The sequence below is a fragment of the Orbicella franksi genome, chromosome 1, assembly GCF_964199315.1.
Source record: "Orbicella franksi chromosome 1, jaOrbFran1.1, whole genome shotgun sequence".
NCBI classification, from domain to species: domain Eukaryota; kingdom Metazoa; phylum Cnidaria; class Anthozoa; order Scleractinia; family Merulinidae; genus Orbicella; species Orbicella franksi.
The window spans coordinates 6,190,293-6,211,407 of NC_138145.1; the positions used below are offsets into that span (position 1 = coordinate 6,190,293).

Here is a 21,115-nt window from a genome sequence, read left to right on the forward strand (position 1 = left end):
CTTGCTGTTCCTTGTCATTCATATTCCTGGATGAAAGTGATAAACAACAACATCAGTTTTTAAATTTTAAGTTCACTGATAGATGGATATTTCTTTTGTTGTGTCGAGAGTCTAGGATGGAGGACTACTGGGGTTAGAAGGGTTAGAATATTGGGAAAAGAGCTTCAATTATGCGAAATCCTTGTTCCTGGTAAAAACGTGGCCCACAGAGGTCATTTAGTTTTGTCTGTTGGACACACAATACTAAGAGACTTTTAATAACAGAAATCTATTGATGTAGTGCTGGGGTGGTTGAAGAAGCGTATGAACTCCATTGAACTCCACTTCGTCCAAGTAGCTTCCGAAGAGCCTTTTAACTGCCTTTGAGCCATACTGTTTTGAGCCAAACATGCCTGGCCTGGCTGCCAAAACAGTTTCAAAATGGCAGCCTCCAAAGCCAATCTTTCAAGACTAATTTCTTCAGGATAGCAGGCACTTCAAGGGCTAAAACTTCGGTGGGTGGAAACGCTGAATGTTTACTTGCTATAGGTGAATTCAAAGACAACAGGCTTTCTGGAGTGACCTTATCCTTTAATGGCCATCTGTTAAGAGTTGCAGTTACACATTTTAGTAATAAATTACATTAACTTACAATTCAGTTTGAGTGCATTAACATACAGAAAGTTATTTTCCACACAATCAAGCTGAAAATTATGCAAAGAAATATGTAATTAAAAAAAAAAAAACAGTTTTCACAACGCTGAAAACAGATTGCACAAGATTATAACTACATGGAAAATGGACATGCATTTCAAGTTACTATGATATGCTAATAGCTTTTCTTTTTAGTAATACCAGAAAGTGGCTTAAGTTGTTAATTCCACATGTATGGTTTCCTTTACATAATTTAACTTTTAACATAGGCGAGAGCCTGAAAAATGTCACCTTTAATGAGGTCAGGGATGCCCTAGCACAAGGGACAACATCACTACAAGCCCTAAAAACTGAATGGTAAGATTACAATACAGTAATGGTCATGTAGCAAACCACACACTGTACCTGCTAAATCTGCTAGTAAGCATACCAAATAAATCCTGCTGGTAAGTTTAAGCTCATGCTTACTTATTGTGCCTGTTTGCCAAAATTTTGAGACATTAATCATGACAAAGACACATAACGGCTTTTAATATGCAGTCAAGGACATGTTTAATTTAGTCTTAGTAGAGCCAAGGGATCACCAGGTATTTTAATATGGAACATTTCACTATTACTGCAATGCTTGTTATTGAAATCTCTACCAAAAATTTCTGGCTGAGCTCACAAAAGAAGTGATGTTCTCAAAAAAATTTCAGGTGCTCAGGGTTCAAGTTTTGTTCCTTCCATTGAAAGCATCAGTCTTTCCACCCACCCAGTCCTTTCTTGAAAATGTGTAAGGTTTTTCTTTAGCACAAAGACATGTAGTGTTCCTTGTTTAGGTTACATTAACAGCCAAGTCTCTGATATGAACTGTCTGAAAGGGGTCGGTTATTGTTGTTGTTGTTAAGTCAGGAATGTGCTTCTACATTCTTGATGTGTAACAGACAAATTATATCTGCTGCATGTGGTATAACAAAGCATTTTTCTGACAGGGAAAGAGTTCAAATAAGAGAAGAGCAGGAGTTGGAACTCAAGCAATCCCTTGCAAGTGACAAGAAGGTAAATGCTAAACTATTAATCCAGTGATTTTTATATTACATGTAAACATTCACAGTTGTGTTAATGTTACTATTTTATAAATTCCAGCAAAACACAACAATTGTTTATTCTAAAATTATGCATTCCTTTTTTCGCTTTATCAGAAGGAACAGTCTATGCCAGGAAAATCAGATGATGATACTGATGAGGACTATGATGTCAAAACCTACAGGGTAAGGCAATTTGTTTCAAATAAAACTGAGAAACAATGTATTTATCTTGAGGTATACACATTCATGTGTCAACTCACATCAATTGGCATATATTACATATAGGTATAAACATTTCTGCAAAAACTCACAAGTGTTGTGTCAATGTCACTATTTTTATGCCACCAAAAACACAACAACTGTTCATTGTAAATGGCTTAAATTATTTTGCTTTATCAGAAGGACCAGTCCACGCCAGTGAAATGCCATTTGAATCAAGACTGTGATGCCAAAGCACATAGGGTATGTCCCAGAGTATCAAATAAAAATATTAAAAACTGTATTTCTCTTGAGGTATACATAATGATATGCCGGCCATCTCAGGTCAATTGGCCTACTAGTCAACAAAATACTGAAATAAGCCATTCTAGGAAGGAGGGAACAATAAAGTACAGGTGATTGAAAAACTGACATGACTGATTCAGCCACAAACACAAACTCTAAACTTACTAGGGAAAAAGCCTGCTACACATGAGAAATAAAAGTTCTTCGATCGTTGGAATCATATGAAACAGGATATTTTTGGTTTTTGATTGATTGTATTGAGGAGCATTACTTTAGAATCCAAAAAATTGGGTCAAAGGTGTATATATGTTAATTTTGTTTGAAATATTTTTTCTATCTACATGTATTGCATTTGTAGTAGTGATTTTTGTAATATCATTTGTATCTAATATCATTTTGTACCCCAAATGCGATGACTAAATATGACGGTATGTTTTTCGACTCCTCAGATAAGAGAGGATAGGGCCAATCGTGTGCCACCAGAAACTCAAAAGGGGTACATCATAATTCTTCGCTTTGGCAACCTCAAATTTCACCGCAAGTTCAAAAGAACTGCCTTGTTCCAGGTATACACTGAAAAACTACAGTAAATTTAATTAATGTACATAATGTGCAATACTATTTGTATTTTAAGCAAACCACCAGAACAGTAATGTAAAAGAATTTGTGTGAAGAGACACATGCAGGGATATAACCATTTTAGTCAACGTTGGAAACTCTTCAATCTGTGGCGAAACAAAGCTCTGTTTCTAGCCACTTTCACATTTGAGTTTCCAACTTTTAAAGTTTATCAAATGTATGTACCGCATTTTTTTTTTACCTTGCCCTTTTAATCTGCTGGCACTTGTTACTAGTTTGATATTATACATATTTATATTGAAATACTGTTTTGGTCTATGTGAATGACAGGAAGTGTATGACTGGGCAGGCTCGATTGAAGCTCTACCACTGCACTTCACCCTTCAAAGAAGACAGGAAGTGATTTTACATGAACATCCCATAACAGAACAAGAGGTTCTGGATATATACGAGAGAGTAAGTAGCACATATTGAAATATCAATTATACAACATGATGTACAAGTTAAATGTAATTTTATACTGCTCATGTATCAAAAGAGCACTTGGATATTGTAGATAACTATTACCTCTTCCTAGCCAAGCTGCAGGTCCATGCTGTAACGAAACGACCAATTGTTTTTATCATTTGCTGTATATATAGTACGGCCCAAGTGCCAGGGGAATACAGCTGTATGAATAAACATGAAAGAGGATTCATTGAATCTCTTACTGGATCATAGACACATGGGCACCATCGTGCTGGGAGGATGGCAATTTGCTTCCCCAAGGCAATCAAACAATACCTGACTGCAGGAGTGTCGATAGCTAGCCCAGAAATCCCACTCCCCCCCCCCCCCCCTCCCCAGTGTACTAATAAAAGAAAAAGAGTTGCTGTGGTATGGCCATAGATTAAAATAGTCAAGAGGTTTCAAAATGTTAAGGAAAGGAGAATCTTTATGGGCTTGGAGAGGTATACTACAAGGCTGTGATCAAAATTCAACAACATGGGTTTTCCTTTGCAAGCAGTTTCATTTTGACTTAACCTTTGATTGGACACAAACTCCTTACCGTAATTTCATTTTCAAGATTGTTGCAAACACTTCATTGTAACCCACTCCCCCCTCCACTGGAGATGGTGAGTTTTGTTCCTTATAGACCCCAAGCCGAAGCCGAGAGGAACAATGCGTTCAACAAGAAACAAAACTCACCATTTCCTTTGGGGTCAGTCACTAAGTATTTTGTTCTACCTCTCAACTAAAAGACGGAAAAAAAATCTCTTACTAAAAAATACTTCCTTGACGCCAGCAGATGCACAAATATGACACAGTTTCAATGATTCAAACTGACTCTCTGTGAGGCAAAAGTTCATGTTGTCTTGGCCTTAATTAATTAGTTTTGTTCGCCCAAGGTAGTTAGCGGGTTTTGACCCATGACACGTGACCCGTCCTCCTCCAATCAGAAATGTATCCGATTTGGGAGTTATATAACAAAATGTGTTTCATGCATGTATTTTGGTTTCACAAGTTGAACCTTATTTTAAAAAAAGAGAGATTTATATCAGTTTTAATCCTGTATTTCTAAAAACTATGTAGGAAGAAGAGGATGTCAAAGAACTTCTGGCTACCCAGGTAGGGAATATTAACATGAATAGCGAGTAATTTTTAGGGGTGTAAAATCCTACTGGGAAGATGGTGCACAGCTTATGCCTATTATTACACATCAAAACCTCATGTTTGCAGCTCTATTAGCTAAATATTCATGTAAATATGTAAGGTCTGCTCAAGAGGCCTCTATAATGCATGTAAAAATTCCTGAAACACTGGAGCTAAATGAAAAATAAAACTCTTATGATGTTTAAAGGTAAAGTAACTTAAAACTATAAAATATTACTCAGCAACATTGAAAAAATATTTGTTAAACTGAACTGAAAAATAAAACTAGAAAAGGTAAGGTAACTAAACTCTAAAATAACATTTTAAAAAATCGTAAAAACAACATTTTAAAAATCTTTGTTAAACTGAACTTTGACAAATGTTTAAGTATAAATTAAACAAAATAAGCATTTCACCAATAATAATGGCCAGGCAACAGACAAGTTTATGTAACTTAATGGGAATTGTAAGGATTGTATGACCACAACTCTTCTATTGTAATCATTGTAAATTTGCTATTGGACATTATGAGCTCTTAAGCCTGACAAAAATGACCTTACCTGACCTAAAACTGACTATACTGACCTCACTTGTCCAACTGACCACCCTACTATTTCCCTCCAGGGACGAGGCTCTCTATAGAGTCACGACTCTTGGAGTAGACCGACACTAACTGTATCTCTCCAAGGACGAGGCTCTCTAGAGCCACGATACTTGGAGTAAACTGACTCTACTGTATCTCTCCAGGGACGAGGCTTTCTAGAGCCACAATACTTAGAGCAGACTGACTCTACTGTATCTCTCCAGGGACGAGGCTCTCTAAAGCCACAATACTTAGAGCAGACTGACTCTACTGTATCTCTCCAGGGATGAGGCTTTCTAGAGCCACAATACTTAGAGCAGACTGACTGTACTGTATCTCTCCAGGGACGAGGCTCTCTAGAGCCACAATACTTAGAGCAGACTGATTCTACTGTATCTCTCCAGGGACGAGGCTCTCCAGAGCCACGATACTTGGAGTAAACTGACTCTACTGTATCTCTCCAGGGACGAGGCTCTCTAGAGCCACGATACTTGGAGTAAACTGACTCTACCGTATCTCTCCAGGGACGAGGCTCTCCGGAGCCACGATACTTGGAGTAGACTGACTCTACTGTATCTCTCCAGGGACGAGGCTCTCTAGAGCCACGATACTTGGAGTAGACTGACTCTACTGTATCTCTCCAAGGACGAGGCTCTCTAGAGCCACGATACTTGGAGTAGACTGACTCTACTGTATCTCTCCAGGGATGAGGCTCTCTAGAGCCACGATACTTGGAGTAGACTGACTCTACTGTATCTCTCCAAGGACGAGGCTCTCTAGAGCCACGATACTTGGAGTAAACTGACTCTACTGTATCTCTCCAGGGACGAGGCTCTCTAGAGCCACGATACTTGGAGTAGACTGACTCTACTGTATCTCTCCAAGGACGAGGCTCTCTAGAGCCACGATACTTGGAGTAAACTGACTCTACTGTATCTCTCCAAGGACGAGGCTCTCTAGAGCCACGATACTTGGAGTAAACTGACTCTACTGTATCTCTCCAGGGACGAGGCTCTCTAGAGCCACGATACTTGGAGTAGACTGACTCTACTGTATCTCTCCAGGGACGAGGCTTTCTAGAGCCACGATACTTGGAGTAGACCGACTCTACTGTATCTCTCCAGGAACGAGGCTCTCTAGAGCCACGATACTTGGAGTAAACTGACTATACTGTATCTCTCCAGGGACGAGGCTCTCTAGAGCCACGATACTTAGAGCAGACTGATTCTACTGTATCTCTCCAGGGATGAGGCTCTCTAGAGCCACGATACTTGGAGTAAACTGACTCTACTGTATCTCTCCAGGGACGAGGCTCTCCGGAGCCACGATACTTGGAGTAGACTGACTCTACTGTATCTCTCCAGGGACGAGGCTCTCTAGAGCCACGATACTTGGAGTAGACTGACTCTACTGTATCTCTCCAAGGACGAGGCTCTCTAGAGCCACGATACTTGGAGTAGACTGACTCTACTGTATCTCTCCAGGGACGAGGCTCCCTAGAGCCACGATACTTGGAGTAAACTGACTCTACTGTATCTCTCCAGGGACGAGGCTCTCTAGAGCCACGATACTTAGAGCAGACTGATTCTACTGTATCTCTCCAGGGACGAGGCTCTCTAGAGCCACGATACTTGGAGTAAACTGACTCTACTGTATCTCTCCAGGGACGAGGCTCTCCGGAGCCACGATACTTGGAGTAGACTGACTCTACTGTATCTCTCCAGGGACGAGGCTCTCTAGAGCCACGATACTTGGAGTAGACTGACTCTACTGTATCTCTCCAAGGACGAGGCTCTCTAGAGCCACGATACTTGGAGTAGACTGACTCTACTGTATCTCTCCAGGGACGAGGCTCCCTAGAGCCACGATACTTGGAGTAAACTGACTCTACTGTATCTCTCCAGGGACGAGGCTCTCTAGAGCCACGATACTTAGAGCAGACTGATTCTACTGTATCTCTCCAGGGACGAGGCTCTCTAGAGCCACGATACTTGGAGTAAACTGACTCTACTGTATCTCTCCAGGGACGAGGCTCTCCGGAGCCACGATACTTGGAGTAGACTGACTCTACTGTATCTCTCCAGGGACGAGGCTCTCTAGAGCCACGATACTTGGAGTAGACTGACTCTACTGTATCTCTCCAAGGACGAGGCTCTCTAGAGCCACGATACTTGGAGTAGACTGACTCTACTGTATCTCTCCAGGGACGAGGCTCCCTAGAGCCACGATACTTGGAGTAAACTGACTCTACTGTATCTCTCCAGGGACGAGGCTCTCTAGAGCCACGATACTTGGAGTAGACTGACTCTACTGTATCTCTCCAGGGACGAGGCTCTCTAGAGCCACGATACTTGGAGTAAACTGACTCTACTGTATCTCTCCAGGGACGAGGCTCTCTAGAGCCACGATACTTGGAGTAAACTGACTCTACTGTATCTCTCCAGGGACGAGGCTCTCTAGAGCCACAATACTTAGAGCAGACTGATTCTACTGTATCTCTCCAGGGACGAGGCTCTCTAGAGCCACGATACTTGGAGTAAACTGACTCTACTGTATCTCTCCAGGGACGAGGCTCTCTAGAGCCACGATACTTGGAGTAAACTGACTCTACTGTATCTCTCCAGGGACGAGGCTCTCTAGAGCCACAATACTTAGAGCAGACTGATTCTACTGTATCTCTCCAGGGACGAGGCTCTCTAGAGCCACGATACTTGGAGTAAACTGACTCTACTGTATCTCTCCAGGGACGAGGCTCTCTAGAGCCACAATACTTAGAGCAGACTGATTCTACTGTATCTCTCCAGGGACGAGGCTCTCTAGAGCCACGATACTTGGAGTAAACTGACTCTACTGTATCTCTCCAGGGACGAGGCTCTCTAGAGCCACAATACTTAGAGCAGACTGATTCTACTGTATCTCTCCAAGGACGAGGCTCTCTAGAGCCACGATACTTGGAGTAGACTGACTCTACTGTATCTCTCCAGGGATGAGGCTCTCTAGAGCCATGATACTTGGAGTAGACTGACTCTACTGTATCTCTCCAAGGACGAGGCTCTCTAGAGCCACGATACTTGGAGTAGACTGACTCTACTGTATCTCTCCAGGGACGAGGCTCTCTAGAGCCACGATACTTGGAGTAGACTGACTCTACTGTATCTCTCCAGGGACGAGGCTCTCTTGAGCCACGATACTTGGAGTAGACTGACTCTACTGTATCTCTCCAGGAACGAGGCTCTCTAGAGCTACGATACTTGGAGTAGACTGACTCTACTGTATCTCTCTAGGGACGAGGCTCTCTAGAGCTACGATACTTGGAGTAGACTGACTCTACTGTATCTCTCCAGGGACGAGGCTCTCTAGAGCTACGATACTTGGAGTAGACTGACTCTACTGTATCTCTCCAGGGACGAGGCTCTCTAGAGCCACGATACTAAACTGACTCTAACTGTATCTCTCCAGGGACGAGGCTCTCTAGAGCCACGATACTTGGAGAAGATTGACTCTACTGTATCTTTGCGGTTTCAGAAAAAAAAACAATTTATGAACATTTGGTACAATGAATATCATAAAATTAAAAGAAACTTGAAAGAGTTGTGTGCTATACATAAAAAGTAGGAAAAATGGGATAGAGGCATATTTGTGTGGGATTATTTTTAGTCTGTAGTTGTCACATGGCTGGTACTTGCCTATAACACTAACAGTAACTCTAACATTAACAACAACACTAATATGCAGGTTAATGCAAGTGACATCTACAAAGTGTTTAAAATATGGAAGGGAAGTGTACTGCTCAAAGGACTCATGTGTAACTTGCCATAAATGATGGATACAACAGCTAGAGTTTCCATCATCCAAAGCAAGTTACACATGAGTCCTTTGAGCAGCACACTTCCCTTCCCTATATTTACTTGCAGGTCTCCTTCAGGGGAAATGTACCTCAACCCAAAGAAGAAAGATTGTCTGCCACAGTTGTTGGTAAGAAAAATTTGAGTTATTATTAATTTTTATGCTGATACTGGTGGGGCAGGCCAATGCAAAACATATGTTAAACCTGTAATGATTCCATTTAGTGACAGGCCAGCACAACATTACTTTCATTGGCTTCATGGAGAGCAACCTTTGGAGACAAGATGCTAGTTTCTTTTTGAACATGAATATACAGTAACATTAATCAATGCAAGTTATGTCAGTGATAATCAAAAATTCTCTAACTCAACGACTGTAACAAAAGGAGCCCTGACATTAATGATCTTCAACATTATGCTCAGACACGAAAGCTGACTTCAGTCTAATCAAAGCAGACATTTGTATAATCAGTCTTTTGTATGTCACAGTCAGTGTCTTGAATGTCACTTTTGCCATGAAGGTGTTAATTGGAAGGGGCACTTATTGTAACAGAGGCACTGAATGATAAAATAAATAAAAACAAACTCATGGGGAAGCACATATTAGAAGGGGGAAGCTTATTGCAAGGAGGATGCTATATCAAATTGTTATGGTTTTATAATCCACGCTGTTAACAGTAATGCAAACAGGCAATTTAACTTCTATCAAGAGTGAAAGTGTGTGAATCTACATGTAAAACAAAATATCTGAAGTCAACTACATTTACGAACTTAAATATGTGTATTATCAACAGATGAAGCACAAAAAGAAAAGCCCAGAAAAAAATGGAAAGTAAAAGAAAGAATGAAGGAAAGAAGAAAGGAAAAACGTGCCAGCAGAGAAACCAAACGTGAAAAAGGAAAAGCCTCTAAAAAAAAAAGTAAAAAAATCTAAAAAAGTAAAGAAGGGTGTGAACCAAGATGATGATTGCATACAAGACAACAAAGAAGCACAAGAAAACAAAGAAGTGCGAGAAAACAAAGTGGAAGAAAACAAAGAAGCACAAGAAAACAAAGAAGTGCAAGAAAACAACGAAGTGCAAGAAAACAAAGAAGAACAAGAAAACAAGGAAGTGCAAGAAAACAAAGAAGTACAAGAAAATAAAGAAGTGCAAGAAAACAAAGAAGTGCAAGAAAACAAAGAAACACAAGAACATAAAGAAGCGCAAGAACAAGTTGAAGAAGAAATGAAAGGTAAAGGAGTCAAGGAAGAACAGCAAGCTCATACAACAAATGTCAGGAAAAGGAAGAAGGATAAGAGAACAGGTTCTCAAAGAAAAAAATCAAAAAAAGAACAGTGAAAAACATTGGAGTAACATATATGCAATCACATGTGATTGAATTGTTCTAAGGAGCAAAGAGCGAAATCCAATATCTGCGCATAAATTTATATTGTTTTGTCTGAAATGTATTACCATTTGCTTTCAATTTTATTTACAAGATTTATTGTTAATATTAAGGAAGAAATTTTTCCTTTCCCTTGATTTTTGGAATTACATTTACCAATTAAAAAAGAGAAACCAGTGCTGGAAATAACAGTCCATCATTGGACCTTGTCCGACCAAATTTGGATTATGATCACACACAATGTCCAGACATTTATTGAACACATTTTGCCTTTTTTCTTTGAAGTTATTGTCCATCCATAAAATTGAGTTAGATGCATTGTTTAGGGGATCGAAATTACGACCAATACGGTTGCCAACGCGGCTAACATTTCATCTTTGGCCACCAAAATCTCTGGTTTAGACGCCACAATGACGACTACATTTCCTCATTCCTCAGTGTTGACGATCAGTTACGGTTATTTTCTCAGACGTTCTGTCCTTCCAGAAAAACATAGTGAAATATCTTTGCTTCTAAAACATTCAACATAAGTTTTGAATGATTTGTGTTGTAAATGTTTATGCTAATGAAATTCACTATGCTATCATTGTTTATACTAATCAAATTATGCTAATTTATGTCCGGTAAAAATGATAAGTTTTCCGACTAAATGAAGATGTGAAAGGACACATGTCCTGTTAAAAAAGGAAAATTATTTCCAGCACTGGCAACAGTAAATAATAAAGCTCTATTTTTTGGCTGCTTCAAGTAAACATTACATATAAGATACCAGTAAACACAATTGCAAGGTCAATTTTCCCTCAGTTTGTTTTTGTATGTAAAAGTTGTATACGCTTTTTTCTTGTCTCCAATGCTAAGTTGCTTTCCAACAAAGCAATTTCCAGTTTTCAGAAAGTTAGATTAAGATGTTTTTACTCAGCCAAGTTGGCTGACTTTAAATTAATTTCTATAAATATGGTACAGACAACTCATCGTAGATTTGGAATTTACATTTAAATTTAGTAGGCTGTTGTCATCTTGAGATCAGCGTGAACAATAGTTAAATGTTAAGCTTTCTTGCTGCGAAGGGTACAAAAGCAAAGGTCTTATACAGAGTCTGGAAAAAAATATTTGTGCACGGAATTAAGGCACATGCTTCTTAATCTATATATTTTGAAGTGTTCCGTTTTATGCTACGTGTGCCTTAAGGAAAAGGTTCCATTTTAAATGAGAACTATAAAACAGAATTGTGTTCAGCCATTTAAAGGTCAAGTTTGGAAAAACTTACTCAGCATTTATGGCATGAAAGTTTTAGATGAATCTGTGTAATAGTTACGACTAGGAAGGGTTGAAATAAATAAAAAACACTGACTGAAAAACAGATTTTTTTTAATATTACTTAAAATAAAATTACCTGTATGTGTGGTGGAACAAGGCGGTCTGGGTGGTGGAGAGAGGCAGTTACACAGGGATTTCCCGTTCACTAAGCAAATTTTCACTAAGGCTGATTATGAAACAAAGAATAACGTGTATAAATTTGGCGTAGCGAATTTGACAAAGTTAAAAAAAAACAGAGAACAGAAAATCGAATTATCAGAGGGAATAACAAAAAAAAAAAAACAGAAAATCGAATTATCACAGGGAAAAACAAAAACAGCCGGGCAGACAAAAAAGCACACTTGCCAGAGCCTTTTCGATGAACAAGCATCTAAACTATTATATTCTTAGACAATGATACTCATCCTCCGTATTTTATATTACCAAATTATGTGCAGTGTGTAAGCTTTCAGTGTTAATCTAATTGGCCTGGTATTCTGTGAGAAAAACAATTGCTAACCACTTGGTAAAAAGGTCTAATGTGAATAAAAAAAAGTAGCAAACCCTTTACGAGAAGTAACCTGATTAAGAAAGGGTAAACAAATGCCAGAATTTCCTACCTTATTCGACTTTTCTTGTACATTTACAAGGTGCAGTTCGGTAAAGGTCAGTCTACTCCGAAGCTCACTTGATACCAGTCCCCTTGCGAGAGCTTCGTTTATTCCTCCGCACCAGTCCCCCTTTCGCTCTCGATTACAACATTATCAATCGAGCTCGATGAAAAGTACGTTCAAGCACGAATCCAGTCGTGATCGATATAAAAATTCAGCTCGAAGAAAAGATCGAGCTCAAATAGCATGGCCCGGATCCCCCCCGGAAAAGAACGGCACCCCTTGCTCAATGAGTTCAGAGGCAACTGAGCTCGAGTTGTGATCTGAGGTTCGTCTGTCTACCGAGCACGATCAGTCGATACCGTCCTAGATTCTTCTCGAGCTTAAATGCCACAAATCGAACACGACAAACCGAGGTTCATTAGTAATGGAGGTCGATATGGATATCGACGTCGATTACCATGATTCGACCTCAGTTGCCCAGAAACTAAAATTGATCCCTACTTACTAACCTAGCTTGCTCGAGAAGTACTTGCAAGAGTCCATCTTTTTTTTATTAGTATTATTTCTGGAGTCGACAGCACGAAACAATATATAGCTGATATAAAGGGACTTTGTCCAACAGTTCAAGCATTTGGATTGATGACCTCGGTAACCCAATTACAAATTCGTCGCACAGAAGATACTCGCTATAGACCAATCTAATCATGTCTATTTTTATTTTCTAGCTTTCTGCCTAAATCCTGGCGGTTTAGTTCACGGAAAAAAGATCGGTGCTGATTACAGGCACGGCAAAACAGTTTGGTATCGATGCGATGCAGAGTATACTCTCAAAGGCAACGACAAACTGACATGCAATGATGGAGGGTGGGACCTCGATCCCCCAGAATGTAAAGGTGAATAAAAATACAAATACTTTATAATGAAATTTAAAATGTAATAGTTATTTTCCCCTCACAAACACATCTCTCGAAGTAAATCCTCTATTATTTAATGGTGTTGACCCTTTTTCGGCCAGGGGACGTTTTGGGCCTGAACGAATTATATCAACTTGTGGCTTTGAAAGATTAAAGCGTTGGACTCCAAATTTTGTGGATTTTTATGTCATTGTTCAAGGAATTTGCCATGTTTTTCCTTCCGAATGTAGTACTGAATTCCTTATTCCGGGCACCCGACGTTTATTAAATTAACATCTTGCCTTTTAGCACCATGCATCAACCCAGGGACAACACCCACTGGAAAAGTTGAAAATTTACATGGACATGTCAATTTTAATTTACAGCATGTAAATATTGATTTACATTCTTTGTAAATTACAATTTACATGTTAGGGTTTTGTAAAATAAATTTACAGGAAATTTACAGCTTTTAGTACAGCATGTAAATGTTCTGTAAATAGTGATTTACATTGTCTTTGTCGACAATGATCATTTGAAGAACATGTAAAAACCTGTAAAATATTTTACGCACTTTTACAGTATCTGCCTTTGTAAAAAACATGTAAATTGCTTTGCTAAACCATGTAAGAAACGTGTAAATAATTCAAGCGAATGCTGTAAAAAGTCTGGAAATGTTATGTTTGTAACCCTGTAAAAACCATGTAAATGAAAAAAGGGGGCCTGTAAGAAACATGTAAAAACCATGTAAATGAAAAAAGGGGGCCTGTAAGAAACATGTAAAAACCATGTAAATGAAAAAAGGGGGCCTGTAAGAAACATTTAAAAACCATATAAATGAAAAAAGGGGGCCTGTAAGAAACATGTAAAAACCATGTAAATGAAAAAAGGGGGCCTGTAAGAAACATGTAAAAACAATGTAAATGAAAGAAAGGGAGCCTGTAAGAAACATGTAAAAACCATGTAAATGGAAAACCTAGAAGTTGCACGGGTGCAATGGGGGGCTGTAAATAGCCTGTTAAAAACATGTAAATTAAAAAGGGGGACCTTGCAAAGGCTGTGAAAACAATTTAAATGAGATAATGGGGGCTTTTCGAAAAACTGTTAAGACCACGTTAATGTAAAATGGAGACTGTTAGGAAAAAAAAAAGATCTAAATTTAAGAGAAGGCCTGCCTAAACCCTGCAAAAACCATGTAACGGAAAAGTGGGCTTATTTAATATAACTCTGGTGTAACGGTTCAACCAACGGAGACTGTTGAAATGATGTAAATTCCAAGTTACCGACAGGTTCGCTATCCTCTTGTAAACGGTTAGTTGGATTTTGCAAAGAAATAAATGAAAAGTTACCCCGGCCAGGTTAAACTTGGGGGGACGGGGGGGGGGGGGGAGAGAGAGGAAGGGTTGTCTCGGGTAACCGAGAACATATAAATGGGACCTTTTAAAGGTGCGTAAAGTTAAAATGTAACACCGCCCTAAAGCTCCGTAAACCTACCGTGAAGCCTCCATTAAGGTGCCTGTTACGTTGAAGCATTTGAACTTCTCTAAAATCCAAGTGTGTGCTATAGTGTGCTTTAAATTGAAGTTGGGTTAGAAGGTATGCACTAAACTAAATCGCTGCATTGATCGACACCGCACTAAGCTGTCTTCTTGTGAACTTTCCGCGCATCCACAACGACAAAATAAAACTAGAATTGTTACTGCACATGCAGGCGTCCCAAGCTTACGTCTCTAGAAGAGAGAAAAATTAATTCTCGGACACGTACGTATTTATTCATGAAGGACCATGAAAGCGTCACGTGTTGTGTGAGTTCAAGACGGAAAGAGCCCCGGTGACCGAGTTTGAACTGACGCGAGTTAGGTTAGGCAGGGAACCATAAGGGACACGGCCGGCCCAGCGACCGTTTTCTCTCGAATGCTTTGAAACGCTGTTTTAGGCTATCTGGTGTACTTTCAAAGCTCTGTAGGTTAATTTTAGGTTGCGCAAAAAAAATTTATCTGTTCGGTTATTCTAGAGGAGCTTGTGTATCTCGTACTTATTAGGGCTTTTTTGTCCATTTCCCGAAAACGTTAGGTCTTATCGCCTTTCCGAAAATGATAGCTCACTGTTTTTCGGTACCCAAAATGACATTTTGTTTTTTTGTTTTGTTTTGTTTTGTTTTTTGGTGATTTCTACCGTTCTGTGCTTTCAATGCCCTCACTGTTATCCCAGTCCCTTTGTAAGAGCACACCAGCCTTGTGAGTGCCCGATCTCCAACAAACAGGAATCAGCGGTCTTCATGTTAGGTACCAGGTCCTCTCGGTTCTCCCGCCATGTTTGGCAGTTCGTTGGAACTTGCATCGAACTCGAGCTCTGTTTTAACGGGCCAAAATCCACTCTACCTTCGCTTCGTCATCGTGCACGGTTTCAAGGCAAAGTTTTCCGTTACCCAGAAGCTGAAGATAGCGATTATAGGCAACAACAACAACAACAGGTAAGCAAGTTTTGCATAAATTGAACGAGTAGAGTAAAGTAACGTCAAGATACGTATACATTTCGTTTTGCCTTTGGTTGTGAATGTGTCATTATCAAGGAGAAGTTACATTACTTGTGGAATCGACTTTGTTGATGTTTACCTGCTGTGCATAAAGGGCTTTATTATCTGTTATTATCTGTTCTCGATAACCGAGTAAGAGCGTGCGACATTTGTTATTGGCTTATATGCACCTTATGATTCCTTCTGATGCATTCTCTTGTAAGGTTATGTTGCCCTCTGATGTGAATGCTAGTAAGCTAAAATGTAATGTGCCATCTTCAGCAGAGAAATTTCTCTTATGCTAGTGTAAGTATTCTGAAGTTACTCAAGTGTCTACAGTTGTACCTACATGCAAGTTACAATATGCTACACAACTGTACATGGACATTGCACCCACTGGTGCTGATAGTAAGTTAAATGTTGTGAAATTTTCTTTCACAAAAAAAACACTACGATACTTTATAAAGAGGTATACATGTACCTCAAACTGTCATGAAAACTACACAGGACTTGAAAAAAAAAGGAAAAGTTTCTTGCCCAGGCAGGAAAATCTACTTGTCTTGGACGACACAGTATAGTCAATCGATTATTTCATAACAATCAATAGGAATTAGTCAATGATATCAGAAATCAATAAAAGGATTCGTCATGAGTAATCGATTGTGATCAAATTTTCAATAAGCATTATCAATTTTGCTGATACTAGCTTATCTTTTAAACAACATTTATTAAGAAAGAAATGAACAAAAGATATAAAGTGAAATATGAAATCATGAATACAATTGCATAAAAACATAACATTGCATCTTGTAAACAGAATATTTTGGTGGCATACATGTATCGGGGACTATGTTTTGGGGGTCTTTGGTAGTGCCTTTGAAATCTACATAAAAAAAGTTACAATCAAACATTGTGTTGAGGGACACAATTTTTCTACAGTTTATGTGAACTAACAAAGAGAGGCCAACTTTCAATTGATTCTCTAATGACTGATAAATTTGGTAAAATCAAATTGATAACTTGAAACTTTTCTAGCATGTGAGTATGAATTTCTTTCAATTGATTGATAGCACTGATAACACTTACATTAATTTCAATTTATTGATTTATATCAATTTATGGATCAATTTCAATCGATTGCCTTACCCCGGGATGACCAGACAGCATTTTAGAGACCTGTTACAGCTGTACATTTTACTTGTACAAAATTGGGCTCTTACCAAATACATGCAGGTTTCATGTGTCATGCATCTGTTCATTCATCTGTAGCAGGGCAGGGAAAAAATTGTAAGTCACTTGCCCAGTGGGCCAGTCAATTTCAGTTTTCACTTGCCCCCATTTAAATATTAGTTGCCAGTGTGGTGGCCAGTAAGGAAATCAGAGGACAAATGCGAATGAAGTACGCTCGGATTCCTAACTAATTCTTGCTTTCGACCTAATAATTAACTAATCTTTAGGTCTTAAGTTTTGAAATGGAATGACTGGAAATTATCATTTATCAAGCTGGCATTTTTAGTCAGACTCACAAGACTACTGAGGCTACATTGTAATTTCACTTGCCCACCGGGCCACTGAACTTCTATTTTCACTTGCCCAAGAGCAAAATTTACTTGGCTGAGGAAATCAGACCTGGTTTTTTCCTGCCCTGAGTAGATCACACATAACACCAAAATGTGGTAAAAACAAAAAATATTCACATAAGCCATTACCAGAGTGTGTCACAGAATCTGTGAATTTTTCAGGCATGTGTCACTGATGTTCTTACCACATTTTGATGTCTTCTGTGATCTATTACTAAACAGATGCGCGACAACATAGAATCTATCTGCTTCGTAATACATAACAAAGAAACAAAACAAACATTTATGTCATCAGCTGTACCTTTGTCCACCAATAGAGCATAAGTGCGTGTAAGAAACAATCAAATTGTGCCTGCAAATAACTTGACTTATTATTTAAACATTGTTTGATAGGAGTTTGATTTATTGTGCATGAATATTACAATGCAGAAGATAGTGAACATTGAATATTTACTACCACAGATTTTGAGTTTAGTTCTTCTACATCCTCTGACATTCAGTGCCTTCCAATCAGAGATGCAAAGTTTTTGTCACACAGTAGCTACAGATGTAGATGTAAGATCTGTTTCATTGATGAATATTCAGGGCTCAAAATAATGGCCGGTCAATGGGCAATGTCTGGCCAGAATGGTGACTTGACTGGCCAAAAACTTCACTCGCCGGCCATGTTGACCAGTCATGTCATGTTGAGACGGTCACGTTGTTCATTCTTGAATAAACAATCAAATCCCCAACTGTAAATCTGAGAGTTTTTAATCTCTTTTTTATTATGACCTCTAATGAAAACATACACCAATGCATACATGTATCTGTTCGAACGGCTAAAGACCATTCGCTTGCTGTTTGTCATGCGTTCAAGATCTATAGGAATGCCATTCGAGTGACTGGGGTTAAATCCATTCGGAAAAATATTAAGCCAATTTTTAAACGGTCTAGCAGTGACTGGAACAAACAAACTATATTTGTGGGTTTAATTTGGCTCACATTACATGTACTTGATTTTTGCATAAATATCCTGACCGGTCAGAAACAAGACGTGACCGAGCTAAAATTACTTTGGCCAGTCAACATGACCGGCTACAGTCCGATTTTAAAGGTCACAGTATACATTGGAATGATAAGAAACAAAATAATAACTCCAATGTAAAATTAACTGATTGATATCATACACAGAATTTGCTGATTCATACTTAGACATAGTTATCTTATTTAACGAAATGTTTTATGTTACTTGTAGGATGAAGTAAAATTGAGAGTGGTCAATACATGCATACTCCTTGGCATTGATGCTTCATCAGGAAAAAATCAGCCACTGAGAAGTCTACAGTACTTATGACTCTATAAGGGGTCCAAGGCCCATTTCTTGAAGGCCCTGGAAACTTTTTGGGCCCACAAAGCCATCTTTAATTGAGCTGTGTCTAAAAACTAAGAGCTGTATATGCCTGAAACTTCTTGTGTGAAGGAAACCTCTGTTCATATTGAGAATAAGCGATTAAAATAGCTCTGTAAGCATAAGATTTCAGATTTTGGTATGGCTTTCTGGGGGCGAAAACTTTTTGGGACCTTCGAGAAATGGGCCCCTGGTGCATTACAGTCTAACATGGTGACCTTCAACACTTTGATATGCTCTGGCAGCTTTCTGGCATAAATTCAACCACTTTAAACATTATTTTTTAATGCTTTGAGGTATCACTTACACTGTACCTGTGTTAGTGAATTAGCATCAAATTTAAATATCTTAGATTGCTAGGTTGATACTTATTGTTCAATACAGCAGCTATAAGATTTCATCATAAAAAGAAAAGGCTATGTTTACATACATGTAGTACCAGAACAATAATTTATTAACTTATGATGTGTTATGGGAACTATGGTACTAGATAGGCCTTTCAATTTCAACAGGTCCCTATGAATTTTGTTTTTACAGTACAGTTTTTTTATCACAAAAAGAAAAAGTAAAATTTTGAATATTGTTTACAGTGAATGTTTTGTCAGGGGTCCAAAATGTTTGTACTGTTTGGATTCCATACAGTTTTGGAAAAAGAAGGAAACTGACTTTGTAAACATAGCCTAAAAGATGTCAGAAGCCTTGTTTTATGTTATGCAATGTAGTATTCCTTTGGCATGAATGTTTTTATGATGATTTTAAAATGTCAATCTCTATCTTGTGGTAAATGTTTTTTCTCCCTATTTTCTGTTATTTCAAAAGAACAATTCACTCTATGAAAAAAGTTGATCAATACTTCACACTTACATTGCAGTAATTTTCATAATAAGGTAAAGGTAAAGTCTGCATACGAGCCACGTGGCCCAACAGGCTGGAGCTTATCCCGCTTTCTGTAGCAGGAAGTGACTAGGACTATTTCTACTCCCCCTGGATGAGATGCCAGTCCATTGCAGGGTTACCCCACCATTAAATTCGCTGCTACCCACCTATACACCTGGGTGGAGAGGCACTGAGAGTGAAGTGTGTTGCCCAACAACACAACAGAATGTACCCGCCTAGAGCTTGAACCCGGATCGCTCGATCAGGGGTTAAGCGCACTACATGTAACTACGAGGCCATCGTGCCTCCCCCATTTTTCATTATTAAGGCTAATTTAATCCTACATTAATTACTTAGTGAGAAAAAACGGTTTATTCACTCATTTTATGACAAAGGTATTATCATTATGTTACATTTGACTTTGTGGATTTAGTATATATTTAAGACAGGTATCCATTCGCAAACAATTTTAATTTAGTAATACACCTAAATTGCAAAATTTTTACTAGTTGTAGCTGACGACAGTATAGTTCTTAATCATTTTATTATTTATGAATTAAATAGAGCCAAATATGACATGGTTTCGCACAATCTTGAAAAGGTCTTGAATTTTAGTAGTCTTCTTGAAAAGTGCTTGAATTCGGTTAAAGGAGCTCAGTCATGGTATTTTAAAATATTTTGGCCATGCACAAAATTGCATTTAAGTCGTCTTGTTATGGATAGATAGAAAAGAAAACATGTTTTATTTGTTGCATTGTATACATTGTAAACCTTATTCATGGCATATAAAAACTATTTGAATTTTACTGAGTTTGTTCTGATTGCAATAAATTTCTGATTCTGTATAAATTTGCATATTTTATACTATTATAATTAAGGTCAACAGATTTGATTACAATAAAACAGTACATTCCATGCATTTTTCTTCGAGTTATTATTTACAAGTCATTATCGTACAGGGTTTCTGCCCCCTTTTTCCATTTCCATGTTATTTACAGGCTCCCTTTTTCCATTTCCATGTTATTTACAGGCTCCCTTTTTCCATTTCCATGTTATTTACAGGCTCCCTTTTTCGATTTCCATGTTATTTACAGGCTCCCTTTTTCCATTTACATGTTATTTACAGGCTCCCTTTTTCCATTTACATGTTATTTACAGGCTCCCTTTTTCGATTTACATGTTATTTACAGGCTCCCTTTTTCGATTTACATGTTCTTTATGGGCTCCTTTTTTGATTTCCATGTTATTTACAAACTCCCTTTTTCGATTTACACGTTATTTACAGGCTCCCTTTTTCGATTTACATGTTATTTACAGGCTCCCTTCTTCGATTTACATGTTATTTACAGGCTCCTGTTTTCATTTTCCATGTTATTTACAGCCTCTCTTTTTTTATTTACATGTTTACAGCCTCCCCTTTTTTATTTACATGTTATTTACAGTATTATGGCACCCTCCCTGTATTAAATTTACATGTTATTTACGGGTTTCCAGGTTGAATCACAAGAAATTTACAGGCTATTTACAGTGTTTGCAGGAACAGTTTACATGTTATTTACATGATCTTAGCCCTTTGCTTTCTTCATCATTTACATGTTTCACTTAAAATATTTACATGTTATTTACATGAAACCTCCAAACATGTAAAAGGGGAAAAATCATGTAAATTATTCTTTACAGGGCACCAGACATTTATTAAATTAATATATTGCCTTTTAG

General features: G+C 38.4%; 2 protein-coding genes and 1 long non-coding RNA gene across 4 annotated transcripts in view; all 3 read left to right on the forward strand.

The window, feature by feature from the left end:
* The window catches only part of LOC145464333 (CUB and sushi domain-containing protein 3-like), an 89,542-nt gene that overhangs the window by 60,564 nt on the left and 7,863 nt on the right, over window positions 1-21,115 (forward strand). The window contains exon 1 of one of the 2 annotated variants that reach the window (XM_081448216.1): window positions 12,861-13,035. The exons of the other annotated variant lie outside the window; for it this stretch is intronic. The gene's annotated coding sequence lies outside the window, so the exon portion shown is untranslated. Of the gene's footprint in view, window positions 1-12,860; window positions 13,036-21,115 lie in introns of those variants that run through there. 2 annotated transcript variants of the gene reach the window in all.
* On the forward strand, window positions 849-2,403 carry LOC145475647 (uncharacterized). Its single transcript, XM_081455282.1, has 3 exons — window positions 849-1,674; window positions 1,818-1,886; window positions 2,103-2,403. The coding sequence occupies exons 1-3, from the start codon at window positions 1,549-1,551 to the stop codon at window positions 2,319-2,321; spliced, it is 414 nt and encodes a 137-aa protein (XP_081311408.1). The 5' UTR covers window positions 849-1,548; the 3' UTR covers window positions 2,322-2,403.
* Window positions 15,162-19,599, forward strand: LOC145473804 (uncharacterized). Its single transcript, XR_014044957.1, has 3 exons — window positions 15,162-15,508; window positions 18,368-19,115; window positions 19,392-19,599. It is a non-coding gene; the product is annotated as an uncharacterized LOC145473804 (long non-coding RNA).

Coding starts and splice junctions, on each gene's coding strand:
- LOC145475647 (XM_081455282.1), top strand. CDS start 1,549: ATGTGTAACAGACAAATTATATCTGCTGCATGTGGTATAACAAAGCAT. Junction 1,675..1,817: donor CCCTTGCAAGTGACAAGAAG/GTAAATGCTAAA, acceptor TCGCTTTATCAG/AAGGAACAGTCTATGCCAGG. Junction 1,887..2,102: donor ATGATGTCAAAACCTACAGG/GTAAGGCAATTT, acceptor TTGCTTTATCAG/AAGGACCAGTCCACGCCAGT.